We start from the raw sequence: 14438 nt of genomic DNA, 5'->3' as shown, positions 1-14438 counted from the left end.
GTCGCAGTAAACACATTCACCGGCGTTATCACTTTATACGGGAATGTGTTGAAAATGGACAGGTTGAGGTGTTACATGTCCCAGGAGTTGAACAGAAAGCTGACATTCTGACCAAAGCACTTGATAAGAACAGATTCAAGGAAATGAGAAATCATATTGGAGTTCACAGCATGTCAAGGAAGGATTTCAAGCTTAGAGGGGAGATTGTTGGGATAAGCTTGAAGAAGAAGAGAGATTAAGTCAAAGTCTATCCTAATCCTACCGAGTAATGGTTTCCCTAAAAGGAATAGGATTAGCTAAAGTTTAGGAGTTATCTAAACACAATTATAATTTGTATTAGGAATTATCTCTAATCTCTATAAATATAGAGTTGCCAAAGTTGTGGTAAACCTATGAGCTTGAGAGATTAAGATAGAGAGATTGTGAGAGAAAGCTTAAAGTTTTGAGTCAGTTTCTTTAAGCTAATATAAGAGAGTCATTCTTATAAACATTCTTGTGTTTTTAATTCTTTCTTACTAAGCTAGAGCCGAGATTGTAAATTAAATCTACTTGTATTGGACATACAAACTTAAATCATTATAGAATTCATTTGACAGTTACAAACTCACACTATCAACATAAATTTCAGCATTGAAATCTCATCAGTTACCTCTCAAATTGAAACATTTTATCGTTTATTACTTTTGACGAAGTTCTGAATATCTTATATATAAAAGAAAGGAAAAAATCACAACATACATATAATTCCAGCACACAACTAATTAACTTTTTGAAATAAAAGATTATTAATTTATCAGCAAACAAGATCGATGACTCAACTTATAACAGGCTGGTATATATATATATATCCAAAGTTTCACATTTATCATCAAGTACATATAACAAAATGCTCTGGATCGATCGTATCATCAGATTTCCACATTTAAATGTCTGTTGTATGCGTGTGTATAGACGTTATCATATGATCATATTATATTTGTCGTAGCTTAGGTGTCCAACTAATCTGTCGACCGTTGAGCGGGAGATTCAAAAATAGGCAGCAAAAATTATAAGATCAGAGCCAAAGTCACATGGGTCATGAATATATTTTATATATAATCTGTATGATCTTCTTTTACTAACCGTTATTGATAGGGTTGACCAACATCTATTAATTGATGTTCATATTAATTAGTTAATCTCTTTGCATCTTTTCTTGCGAATATTAATTGATTACCCAGTTTGTTGGAATTTAAATGTTATGTTGGTAAATCTATGAACATATTCGAGATATATTAAATAAGCAACATAAAATAGTCTACTGTTGGATTATTTTTATATTTAGCATATATATTTTCGAGAATGTGATTTTGCATAGTGTAAATTTGAAGTGTCCTAGAGTACTCTTTCAAGGTACGGTATTTCCGGATAATGTTAAATTTATAAAAACGAAATCAAGTAAACGTGAAGAAATGTTTTCCTAAGGAGTATATTATCCACAGTATATGAGTTTGAAGAATCAGAAATTGACATTTGAAAGCTGATTATTATAAAGTCCTACACATGTTTCAATATGAAAATGTATAATGTGCGTATAACTAGAAGAGAAAAAAACATTCTTCCTTTATTCGAACACAACCACATACCCAACGATAAAATTTGGCTAAAAAACTGAAGTTACGTTATGTAGGGCGTAGCAAAACTAGTATTCCAACACTACAAGAAACACGGATTGTAACGTCATTTGTTTATATACTTAACGTCGGTACTAAACTGATGTTAATAATTTAACGTCATTTTGTTAAACGACGTAACATCGACTGATGTTAAATATAACGTCACTTCTTTAAGTGACGCTAAATTTTTTAGTTTAGCATTTAGCGTCACTTAAAGAAGTGACGTTATATTTAACGTCAAAAGAATAACGTCGGTTCTTCTCACTTTAGCATTGGTTTTAGTTTGACGTTAAATCTTCAGCTTTGGGTCAAATATAAAACCGACGCAAGTATGCATTATTTATTTTCTTTTTATACTGATTATTTATTAAAAACAATACAAATGTGGTTCAACAAAAAAAATTGTAAAAGCCGATTCATATAAATCATTCTAGATATCTATTGATCAAAATACAAAATGTAATTTTGTCACTGTCTTACAAAACATAAACATAATATTATAGATACATTTACCAACTCAAAAACTCCATAGAGTAAAGCCCAGAACCATAAATATCTCCTTTCTTGGTGAATGAGTTATCTGCTCGAAACATCTTCGGAATTGAGATAACCAGATGTCCTTTCACCTTTGATGTTGGTAGCATGTTCTTCATTATAGTCCAAAGTCAGCAACATGAAGTAAAAGACAATCCACCATGAGCAAAACTCGGAGTCGGGGTGGGGTGGTTTAGACAGAGATTTCAAGGAGAGTGAAGATACATTTACCTAAGCTCTCATGGATTGACAATGACCCACCATCAACTTGTTTCTTGGATGATTTGATCTTTGTGGATTATAGGATGGACATCCTAGAATGAATTTAATTGAACATGAACATGGGTTCTGAAGATATGTTTTCTAGATACGCATTAAACTGGTGGATAGTTTTAGTAAATTACCCCATCATGAAGATACTCTAGAGTCCAGACATTCTTCTCAACCTTCCATAGAAATGCCAACGAAGACCAACTCTTCTAATATAGCCAACATAATCAGTAACTGGAAAGTAACAAAAACAACATCATTGTTTGCTAATGTATCAATATGACGGATGTAGTGGACTCTTAAAAGATTCTTACTTCAAACTATGGAGTGTAAACGAAAAAGAAATCATTAAGGGAGCAAAGTTCAATAGAGAAGCACCATTGTTCACTTTCCCTAGCTACTTATGAATAGTCCTAGAGAAATAACAAGATTGTAGAACTAGAATCAAGGGCTGTATCAGTATAACTAAACTATATAGTATTTAGTTTTTGTGAAGTGATCCCAACCTGTTGTTGGTGTTTATATGTTCAATGTAATATAGTTACTCAATAAGTGGAAGAGAATAATGGTTAAGGCTAACCTTTTGATAATCTTTGTGTCCTCTACTTCAATATGATCTTTTGGTAGTCACCTTATATAACAGATGACCATATCTCAGGACCTGCAACACAACTATTCTCATAAGCACTCAAAATTCAAGACCTGCAACAAAAAGTTATTTTTCATAACCAGTCTTGAGAATTTTTGGGTGTGGTAGAGCTCTGAGTCGCTAAACTTGTTCTCCATTCCTGATTTTGGATTCATTTGCCCACAACAATGAATCAATACACTAACTTGTGCAAACAGAACAGTAAAATCAAGTGATATACCATCTATTCGAATCACTAACTCTCAATATTATCAATTTTCTCATGATTCCTGCAAATATCTCAACCAGAAGTAATATTCATGATTGAAAAATTCTTCAAAATAGAAATCTAATCAAAACCTTACCTTCTACTTACGATTTATGAAATCCTACCCAAAAAAAATTCTACAAAACTATCTATCCCTTACCGTTACAATCCAAGTTATTCATCAGAACCAGAATCAAATTATCAAATGCATCTCAATCGATTATAGAAGAGTACTCTCAGAGAAAGAGAAAGCAAACCTGGGATCGAATTGAGATATAGTTTTCCGTCTAGGGATTTGAATGTCGATGGAGATTATCAATTTGAACTAATCGGAGATGTAAAAGTACGAAGAACTCCATAGAAGTTTCAGAATTTCGAGCTTTTACCGAATCAGAGATAAAATAGTATGAGTTCCTCTGGATCGATCCACACAACTCACTATTTTAATGAAACTTATTCGTTTTGTTAAGGAAGAAATATATGTTAAGTTATTTTATGTTATTAAAAACTTAAAATTGAAGTCGGTTTAGTAACTGACGCTAAATCCCTTCCCAATTTAATTTTTAACGTCGGTTTTGAAAATGACTTAGAAAAAGTGACGTCTTCTACCGTATTTGTTGTAGTGCAATTCTATTAATTTTACCGTTACAATGGATTTGTGGAAAAATATTGACATGAATTTACTATAACTTGTTCATGAAAATGGACTATTTCGTACTGGCATTTTTTAAATAATTACTGTATATTAAACATTTTTCTTTTTGAACAACTAATCCCTCCTATTAAATTAAAACTTAAGAGTTTCGTTTTATATATGTTTAAATGAAAGGTTCTGTATAGTGGCATACTTGTTGAAAAGAAAATCTTGGATTAGGAAGGAAAATTATTTAATTAATAAACATCTAAAAAAGTATAGATGTAGTAGTACTATGTCTGGGATTCAATTAATAAATTTTACTACTGGGAAAAAAATACTAAATATATACACTTAGGTTTGCATAAATCTAAAGTACTTACAGTTAACCTTTTGATAATATTTTCCGATTACAAAAGCTAGATTTTACGTTTCTCTTAGATATTTATATTCCCTCTCGTATTATTAAGAAGGGAAATTGCAGTTAGGCGACCCTTTTGAGAAAAGAGAATAATTTACCTTTGTTCCAATTTACACTTTTCTTTTTCTAGTAATAAAAAAAATTAAGTGTAAGTGCCTACCTATTACACATTGGTTTTATATATTTATAATAGTCCAAGAGAAAACTGAAAAGGATTTACAGAAGATCAGGAAAAAGTGTAAAGTTAGAAAGCATACTATGTAAAGTCCTAGAACAACTATAAAAACGAACCAGTCAGTCATATGCAAATGCAAATGCAAATGCATGGCTCCTCTAACCTATGTACGTACGGTACGAGAATGTAATTATTAAACACTTCGATGTATCCTCATATACACAAGTACAACCAAAAGTATAACAATGAAATAATTAATACATGTAATTAATTTCGTAATCGATAAATTTTTCCTTTTGTCTAGAAGGTAAATTTACCGTTATTGAGAAGAAAAATTAAAGAACTACATACATATCGTCAGAGCTGTAGAATACGATAATCCCAAACCTACGGCTGCAATAATATGTTCTCCACATATATATACTTAATTATAATTAAAGAGTATCTAAATGAATAAAAGTATTCTTACAGAATTCAACGGTCGAAGTTAGTGGATTTCAAAATTCAAATACAGCAGAATAAGTAGCTAACCGTGACCTGATGCATTTATCTTCTATACATTTAGTAGAATACTAATATAATGAAATGAAGTAATATAACCCTATGTAATATACTAATATGCATGTCTATGTTTATCAGATCCCCAAAACGAGTTAGCTGAAACAAAGACGGGTAGGTGATCAGTGAGTGGTTGGTTGGCTGTGCCTGTGTATCAGATCCGGCCAGAAAATAGTATTAATTTAATCCATTAGATACTTGTTGGGCCGCTTGGAGCCCATAACTTGATGAACAAGAAAGCTTTAAAGTTGAGACAATGAGCAGTAAAAGTAGTTTAGAAAAGAATGGCATAATTCAGCCTCTTTTCATTTTTTAGTTGACAAAAGTTAACCAAAAAAAAGTGTTTCACCTATGTTAACAAGTGCGAATAGTTGAGATGTTAATAAAACCTTCGGCCTAATAGAATTGGTTTTGGTCTTTTGGATCTTGGATGATGACCAGACATTCCAAGTACGAATATGAGCTTCGAGTTATATAATATCATACCTCACAATTAGCTGAAGGATTTTGAATGTATAGATACATACTACTCTCTTTAATTATATGTAAGGACTAGAATTACAACAACTATACTAAAGAGAGATATTATCCCAAATCATTATGGCACAATTTATTGAATGATTTTGCAAATTTCATGATAAATAAATAAACATAAAAATAAAATGTTACTAGCAGTTTCTATCTGGCAAACCGATGAATAAATCAGTTTGAACATCCAAATTCAGATCTATAACTCTGTATTTCTCTTGGTGTTCATTCGATCCTCTCCATGTATCTATAACATTCTGTTCATAAACATAGATAGATTGCAATTTCATCAACCACAAAATATATGATTTTTATCTCTAGGGAAAAGGATAAAATGACATCTAGATTATGCGTACTGTTTTCTTTCTTTTTTATTCCAAAAAATTGTAGACGAAACAAAATAAACAAACACATTCTTACTTTGAAATCCGTAAAACTAATGATATATTTCATAAGAAAAGAACTAGATCCAAATTTTAACGAACAAACCCGTGTGATATTGATCTATATTAAAATATTGAATTTATCATTTAAACTATCAATCAGTAAACCCAATAAGAGGTCTTTTGGTAATATTTTCAGCATATTAAAACATTAGCAATTCATTACATATGTAATTTTCAGGGTGAACTAGTATCCGTATGTATATATATATTTCTAATTATGTGAGTATAAAGGTATATATTAAATATGTAAAATAGAAAGAAAGATGGATCACCTTTTGATGTAATTTGACGTTCTCTTCTAACAATTGTTTCTCCTGAAATATTAAAACCGACAGTCTCTCGCCATTTTATACAAAGCTAATTAAATATATATACATGTACCATATACTATATGTTAAACTTTAAAAATATATATCAAACCTTTGCTTTTAGATTCTCCACCTGCTCCTTGAACAACTGAGCCTATATATAAAACATTTTTACAACCTTTTCTCAGTACCATGATAACAACACTAATATATAAAATACAGACATGTCTTGATCAATGTTATCGTATATTGATTGTCACTTAATCGTTAAAAAATTCGTTTTGTAGGTTCTTATCTAAATGAGTACTATACATAACTAGATGATTGAGATGGATATTATAATTATTGTCATCATGTATATTGCATATTTACCTTATATCATCTTAGTAATATATAGTGATGAAGTATATATATACCTTTCTTGCTCGCACCTTGCCTAGACTTTTTTGGAGTTGACTATCGATTTCCTGAAGGTCTTCTAGAGAACAAGAAGCAATTCCTTGTCCCAACAGCTTCCTATATATACAAACGCAAAAGAGAATTCATAACTAATTTTGTAAAATCTCCAAAATTGTTCACATATCTGAGATCAAAGATAGATTTTTGGATTCATCGTCCGAGAATTCATCATGCAGAGCGTAATAAGATTCTTTTCGATACTATCTCTTGAATAAATTTAGAGTAATCGGAAAACATGCTAATAAAGTACGTAGTAAAAAATATTGAGTTTTCAATAAACTGTTAAAGAGGAAATCACTAACAAATACATTACTAATGTTACTATAGTTTGGTCTTTGATTATATTTACCTTAACATCTGGAAACAAAAAATTATTTTAAAGCTTCAAATTTTATTAAGCTATTTTCCTAAAATGCTAACAAAAAGTCCAAAATTAAGTCTATTAATAAATATTTTTTTGGTCAAAAAGTTTAACTATAAATAAGGGTTTATATAAAACACAAACATTAACGTAAATGTTAAAAATATTAATTATAATAATCAAGATTTAGAATAGCTAGCAACAAAAAGAAAAGGAAAACAAAGTTTATAATTAAGACATGATATATACCGTTTGTGAACCTCAAGGAGGTCAATCTTTGTTATCATGTGGCTTGCTTCTTGCTTTAATTGCTACATTTCGTCCACAATTGAAATGATAGGACGCAAAAGAGAAGTAAAATAGATCAATACGTAATCGTTGTATATATGGCCACTATAAACTGCTAAAATCTATGTGACCATCGATTCTAATAGACTTTTGAACATATTATATAAAACCGCATCATTTATTTTGTAATGTGTAGTTTTGATCTCTCAAGACTTGGTTGAAAAGTCAAAGAATCAACGGCATGTAAAGTTAAGTATGAAATTTTACTTTTACCAAGTAAAAAAATCAAATTGTTTGGTAACAAACCTGTATGTAAATTTCTGAGTCGTGATTGCTGGTTTCATGATCTTTTGTGTACTTGCGGTAGCGTTCGATCGTCTTCTTCATACTGATCAAACATAGACATATATATCTTTTCAGATTCGAATTCATGTACTTATCTTCGTAATTTCTTTGTTGAATCTCTAACTAAATTTATTATATTTAAAATAAGAGGTACATTTTACAGCGACGAGATATGAAAAGTTTACTTGACTGAAAAAAATTATAAGTTACTTGACTTAACTAGTCCTAAAATGTACTACAATATCTTTTAGCTGACGGGTAATATCTCTATAGGTAACTATTTAAACCCATGCCCTATGAATTACCATGCCTTTTTCTCCAACTTTTTTGGCAATTTCATTTGCCTAACATCAAATAATTGAATCTACCATTAATCCAATTGCAAAACCAACGATATATACAAATATATACAATTAGTACAGAAAAAAATATCACAACTTTATAGCTACGCCGATCCAACATTGACTATATATAGCACCAGCTTAGAGATGTAAATGTGTTAAACATTAAGTGGGATGCATTTTATAATCTTAGATTGGCTTCTTTTTTGATAAATATAGAATACTGTATATATTAGTAGTGACAAACAAGTATATATCCAGGCATATATATATAGACAGGGTTCTATGTATGCACTGCACACCTGAATCAACGAAGAAAGAGCAAGTATAATTACTATGGCTACAAAAGTAGTGCCCAAATAAAGACATGGCGAAAACCAAAAACGATAGTACACAACCTAACTAGGGGCACGAAAAAGTAAACCTTTTTTTTTTAATCTTATCACCAAATAAATTGGTAAAAATATGTGCAACTTGGTACGGATCACACCAAATAATTATCTAAATGATAGTATAATTAAGTCCTATTTAGAGCTAGTTCCGATGTTGTTTTCTGTTAATACTTTCAAGAATTTGGAAACCCTAGACACACATATATATCAATATATAAACTCTCACTATTTAGTTTGGATGGAAAGTTCAGGTATATATCAGAGTTTGTCTAGATTTCTAACCAATTAATTATGAAATAATATGATAATATAGAAAATTGAAATTATATTAATAGGGGGAAGAGAAGAAAGAAATCTTTAGGATTCAGACAAGGATCGAATCTCTCAAGTACCAAAATCTAAGAAGTTTGCTTTAGTCAATTACGATTCAGAAAAAAAAATCAGACCAGACACAAACACATGACCTAAAAGCCTAATTAACCCCCCAAAAAAAGTACGAAAAAGTAAAAGAAAAATTTAATAAAAAGAATCAAGAAGAAATTAAAATTAAGAACACATACTCAGAGCTAGAGAATTCATAAAGCCTTCCTCTCTGAGAGAAGATGATGAGGGAGACTTGAGCATCACAGAGCACTGAGAGCTCATAAGCTTTCTTCAACAAACCATTTCTTCTTTTTGAGAAAGTCACTTGTCTACTCGTCGCGTTTTCTATTTTCTTCATCTCTATCTTTCCTCTCACCATTTTTTCTTCTTTTTTGACCTTTTTCTGCCACAAGATCTGTAAAGATTAAAACCCTAAATCAGCCATTGACCGGTTAACATAATAACCAGAGTCATAAAAGAGAGATAAATAGAGAGGGATCTCACCAGAAAGGGGAGAGTAATTAAATGTCGGCAGAGAAAATTGAAGAAGAGATAAGCTCGTTTGTGAAGAGAGGGTACAAGGTTTAAATCAAGAACTTCTTAATTAATTAGGAAAAGATCATTGCGAAAGATTTTTGGACGGATTACACAAAGAAGAGACTTTGGTTGGGGAGGAGAAGAAAGAGCTGATAGATATTCTACAAAAATGGAAAGAGAAAAAGGTATTTGGTTTTTTTGTCAGGAACCCTAGAATGATCTGTGAGAGAAGGAAGGGGCAAGTTTTTATTTCTTTTCTTTTTGTCATGGGTCACACAATAAAATGATGCCATTCTTATTTTTTTAATTTTTGTTCTTGATAATAATAAAAATGTAATGTGTAGAATATTTCTAATTTGTGTCCATATCTGCTCCTCGCCACATACATAAGGATAATTAGATGCCAAAACAAGAAACAGGATATTTCTTATTTTTATTTCATCTATGTCTGAACTCCATATTGGAGTATATCAATTGATATGTTTGTCAGCAAAATTATATGATATTAACCATTTTTTTACTTCTGAACTTATTCACTACCTTACAATGTTTACAAGAAGATATAGTTAGAAAAGAAAAATACGAAGTTACACGAAACTGCTTAGTGACTGTTTTTTTCCTAACATATAGTTAAGAAATCTGTTTTTTTTTTGGGGTTAATTGTCTTCAAAGTATTACCTATATATGGTTCATCGTTATCAATTTATCATTGTCGTTGTGAGGAATGTTTGCTATGGAACTATGGAACGGTTATAAGAAGATCATTATGATCTTCTGTTCTTTCGAAATTCTTCTTATAACCACAGTATGGGGACGCCAAAATCGCGATAGGACTGAGAATCTGAGATTGGCCCCCGGAGGTTATGAGTGCTACTTTAGAATATTGTCTTGTTGTTCAAAAAAAGAGACTATTGTTTTAATTAGATACTATTGAATGCATTATGTTTCTTGGTTATCTATGTGTATCAAATTTCAACAAAAAATATTGTGATTACATACTATAGTATAAAGGTAATTGAAGGAAATAGTTACTACATTAATTAGTTAAACTTAAAAGTGTATTTTTATTCGATATTTCGCCCTCAAGCTACTAAACATAAATATGAACATTAATATTCGGCGCTTAAAACGACGGGGGAAAAGAGCAAATAATTGTACTTGTGAACCGATTATAGTCTTTTTTTTGTTGGGACAACTGGTGAACCGATTATAGTATTTCAACTTTTTGATAAATAATTGAGAAAAAGACAATCGTGGCAGGTTCAAAATGTTGCATTATAATAATGTCCGTACGAGATATAACTTAAAAATATAAAAAAGATATTAAGCATTAGGAAAGGATTCATGTGATGTGGCTTCTGCCTTATGGTCTACGACTACGAATAAACATATTCTTTACCTTGTTTTGGCAAAATGAACGAGGAAAGAAAGAACTACAAATTTTGGAAAGTCGCCTCTAAAATAGGAAATTTTGGGAGAGAGAAAGAGCGATGGAGTATGGACTATGTGAGCAATATGAATAAAATAATTCTTTGGGTTTGAACTTCTAACAATGTCGTCATTACAAGAGAAATGTATAATTATATGGTTAGTGGGAATTAGTTTAAAAGGTTTAGTGATTGAATCAAAATTTAGAGAATTATTAATAACAAACCCATTTCTCGACAAAGCTCACAGCTAGCGAAAATATATTGCTCACAAACCCATTTCTATCATATTTCATATTTTTTTTTTTGTCTCAAAATTATGTTGTAAGCATTAAAGCATATAAAACCAATGTTTCTAAATTTTAGATCATAGACATGATCATGACAACTTGTGTCAAGACTGCGTGGAAAGACATGCCAGCCGGAAAAAAAAAGGAAAGATGGTTTTAAGAATCATGATGAGGCTGGAAGGTTTTGATGTTATCATCATCATGCTGATACTAATTTGGATCATGGCCATTAGAGCAAAATCTTTAGGGATTATCCGGAAGCTTTAGGTTTACAGAAGCAACACAAGTTGAAGTTGTAATTTGTAAAATGCATATAGTTTGGAAATAAAGAACCGAAATTTGAAATTCTTGACCACGGTATGAGATCTGTATTATGACTAGTAGTAGTTCCTAGTGAACAGAGACGTTAACAGAAAGGAAAAAAAAGTAGTATATAGGAGGAACTGGAGAGTCTGGTCGTGTCAATATCTTAATGGATTAATAATGGTTATGATTTAAGAAAATAACACTGTTGTCCTCTTTTCTATTTTGTTTTTGGTGATCAAAATCCATTTTTTGCTATTATTATTTAAGTAATGGAGAAAACAGTATCGAAAAAGTGGAACGCCAATAAGGAAACAGTGTCGTCGAAGTTGGCATCGACATCATCGTACAATACATGTCAGTGGGCTTTCTCACGTGTCTTGCATTGATTCGTTTCACTTCCTCCATTACTTACTGTTTCCCAACAGAATTAGTATATAATTTCGTTGAGCGATAAGTCATACTTTACACATCTTGAAATTTTTTTTCGAAACATTTTGGAAATATTCGCTGTTCCTAGTTTCAATTATTCTTTTTTCATTAGCTCAAGAGAGACGCTCAAACAGTTGTATGAAATATTTGAGTTTAAGTTTTTTCTCCATCCAATTTCTGATTACGTAAAGCCCAAAAGGCCCATTATCTATATGCATTAAGAAAAAAACATAGGCCCATTTAGATAAAAGATTGTAACAAAAGCCCAAAGAGAGTTTCCAACTAAACGTAACGTTTACGCTTCAAGCTAAATTACTGCTGATCGGAGACATTCACCAGTTCATGTTCGTCTCAGTTTACATCTGGATATTATCTACGCTAATCCAATAGGGATGATACTGGTACGTTCTTGGAACATTAATACAATATCTGCACTGAAGAAACAAGATAGATCAAAACAATCGTGATCGAAATTGGGGGTTTAACTTCATAAAAAACAATGGTTTAGATCCTTGATGAATGAATAGTTCATGTCAAAGATTCAATGTGAAAAACAAATGCTATAAACATACTACTGCAATAGCCACGAGTGTGTAGCCTAGAGAGAATAACCATGAACGATCTGTGTATATTTTATATTTACCGGAAGAACAAAAAATGCAAAGTGTTTCCACGTGAAAATGTAAAGCATAAAAGCAAAGTGAAAACTTACTATGATAGATTCATCAATCTCTGATTCGGATTTGTGTGTTTAAGCGGAAGCAGTGACAGGGCAACTCTCCTTTGGCAAGTGACATAGCCAATAGCCAAAAGAACAATGCAAAACAAAAAACAAAGGCAAATCGACAGAGTCGCCTGCCAATAGAAAGATGCCCTATTACTTCTCCGCTTATTGTAATAACTTCTCCTTCTCCATCTTGTGTTTTGCGTTCAGAGAAGGTTGGTTGGTTATTAATGGACTCATGGCTCAGTTTATATATATACAAGTTTTGATAATAAAGGTGACTTTTTGACATTTGAGTGATTTGAGAAAAAAAGAAGAAGATGCTTTAATGGGTTATTCCCATGGATATCCATCTCCATTTTTGTTTCTTTTTGAAGTGTTGCCTTTTTATGATGATGCTTCTCTTGTTCTCTCATTATTTCGCTTCATAATGAAGCCATTCAAGGATGTGTGTGTATGTGTTTTTTTTTTAATACCCACCCAGGTTCGAAAGCGTGTATGTCTCTACTAATGAAGCATTTTACTTTGCATATGTATTATACATCTACACACACTTTCATGTTTTCATATGCGGCGAGCACTAGAATGATTTTTTCCATGAAAAAGCAACGAATCTAGTCCTTTTATTGTCTCAATATAATTAAAAGAGTATGTAGACTGCTTATGGAAGTGGAAGAAATCAACCAAATATGTTTTTTACCCACCCAAGTTCAAAGGCATGTCTCTACTAACGAAGCATTTTACAGGATATGCTAGCATGATATTTTCATAACGAAAAATAAAAGAATCTAGGCTTTTTTTTTGGTTGTCTCAAGATATTTAAAATGTATACTGGTGATTACGGAAGTGGAAGAATTGGAATAAAAACTTGTAAAATGGCATATCCTGTATGAAGGGGTTATTCCATGAATATCCAGAAGATGAAAACGGATCGTTTTGATGAGAATTTGATCTCTTTTTGGTTTATGCTTTTATGAAGAGCCAAAGTTGTGACTTGTGAGAGTCATATTCATTACAAATTATCCAATTTTTGAGTAGCTTGTTGACAAATCTCTTTCTTACTTCCAGTTTTTGCAGGTTGGGGAGTCATTTGCTGTTGTCCCACAAAATGGTCAAAGTTTCGCTCTACTTTATGAGGCACCATTAGACTTAGGATTTTATTTATTTACATTCTAACCTCATAACTTAGTCAAGAGCTGATAGTATCTTGCCACGAATTGACTGAGTTTTTAATCAAAAATCCAAATACTATTTCTTTGTTCTACAAAATCTGAAAAAATACTGAAAAAAACACACACTAAAACTTATTCAAGCCCACAAAGCTATAAGCGACATCAAACCAGCACCAACAACAAGAGATAAGCTACAAAATACTTGTATCTTCATACTACTCTGAGCTTTGTGGTTCATGAAAAGTGGAGCTACCAAATCAACAAGGGCCATGTAAATCAAGATTCCAGCAGCTGCAGCGTTAAGAAAACCAGACACTTTTAGGGCCATTGGACTATTCTCATTGTAAATCTCTGACACTCCAATACCAATTCCGATCCCTACTGGTGCCGTGAGTGAGAAGAACAACAACATAACCCAAATTTTCTTTGCTTCAAACTTTGCCTGCATACACAGAAATGTGTAAGTTTTATCTCCTCAGCTGATATAATCATATGAAAGTAAAAAAAAAAATGAATTTAAGATTACCTCAGAGATGCAACCACCAAGACCAAAACCTTCAAACAATTGATGGAAGGTAA

At 31.6% G+C, this 14438-nt stretch overlaps 1 protein-coding gene across 3 annotated transcripts; it reads right to left on the bottom strand.

Moving 5' to 3' along the window:
* Positions 5614–9803, bottom strand: LOC104739611 (MADS-box protein AGL42). Of its 3 annotated transcripts, none has more exons than XM_010460032.2 (8): positions 9479–9803; positions 9172–9389; positions 7840–7921; positions 7495–7556; positions 6842–6941; positions 6538–6579; positions 6390–6431; positions 5614–5928 (listed from the first exon to the last, which is right to left on the bottom strand). In XM_010460032.2, the coding sequence occupies exons 2-8, from the start codon at positions 9351–9353 to the stop codon at positions 5812–5814; spliced, it is 627 nt and encodes a 208-aa protein (XP_010458334.1). In that variant the 5' UTR covers positions 9354–9389; positions 9479–9803; the 3' UTR covers positions 5614–5811. The 3 variants fall into 3 exon arrangements, 2 of the variants coding, with proteins under 2 accessions (XP_010458334.1, XP_010458343.1); XM_010460041.2 differs by having other exon boundaries at positions 9172–9377; XR_002035807.1 differs by lacking the exons at positions 5614–5928; positions 7495–7556 and having other exon boundaries at positions 9479–9800.

This window comes from Camelina sativa, chromosome 2, assembly GCF_000633955.1.
Source record: "Camelina sativa cultivar DH55 chromosome 2, Cs, whole genome shotgun sequence".
Lineage (NCBI taxonomy): Eukaryota > Viridiplantae > Streptophyta > Magnoliopsida > Brassicales > Brassicaceae > Camelina > Camelina sativa.
This window is presented reverse-complemented; position numbering and strand designations above follow the sequence as displayed.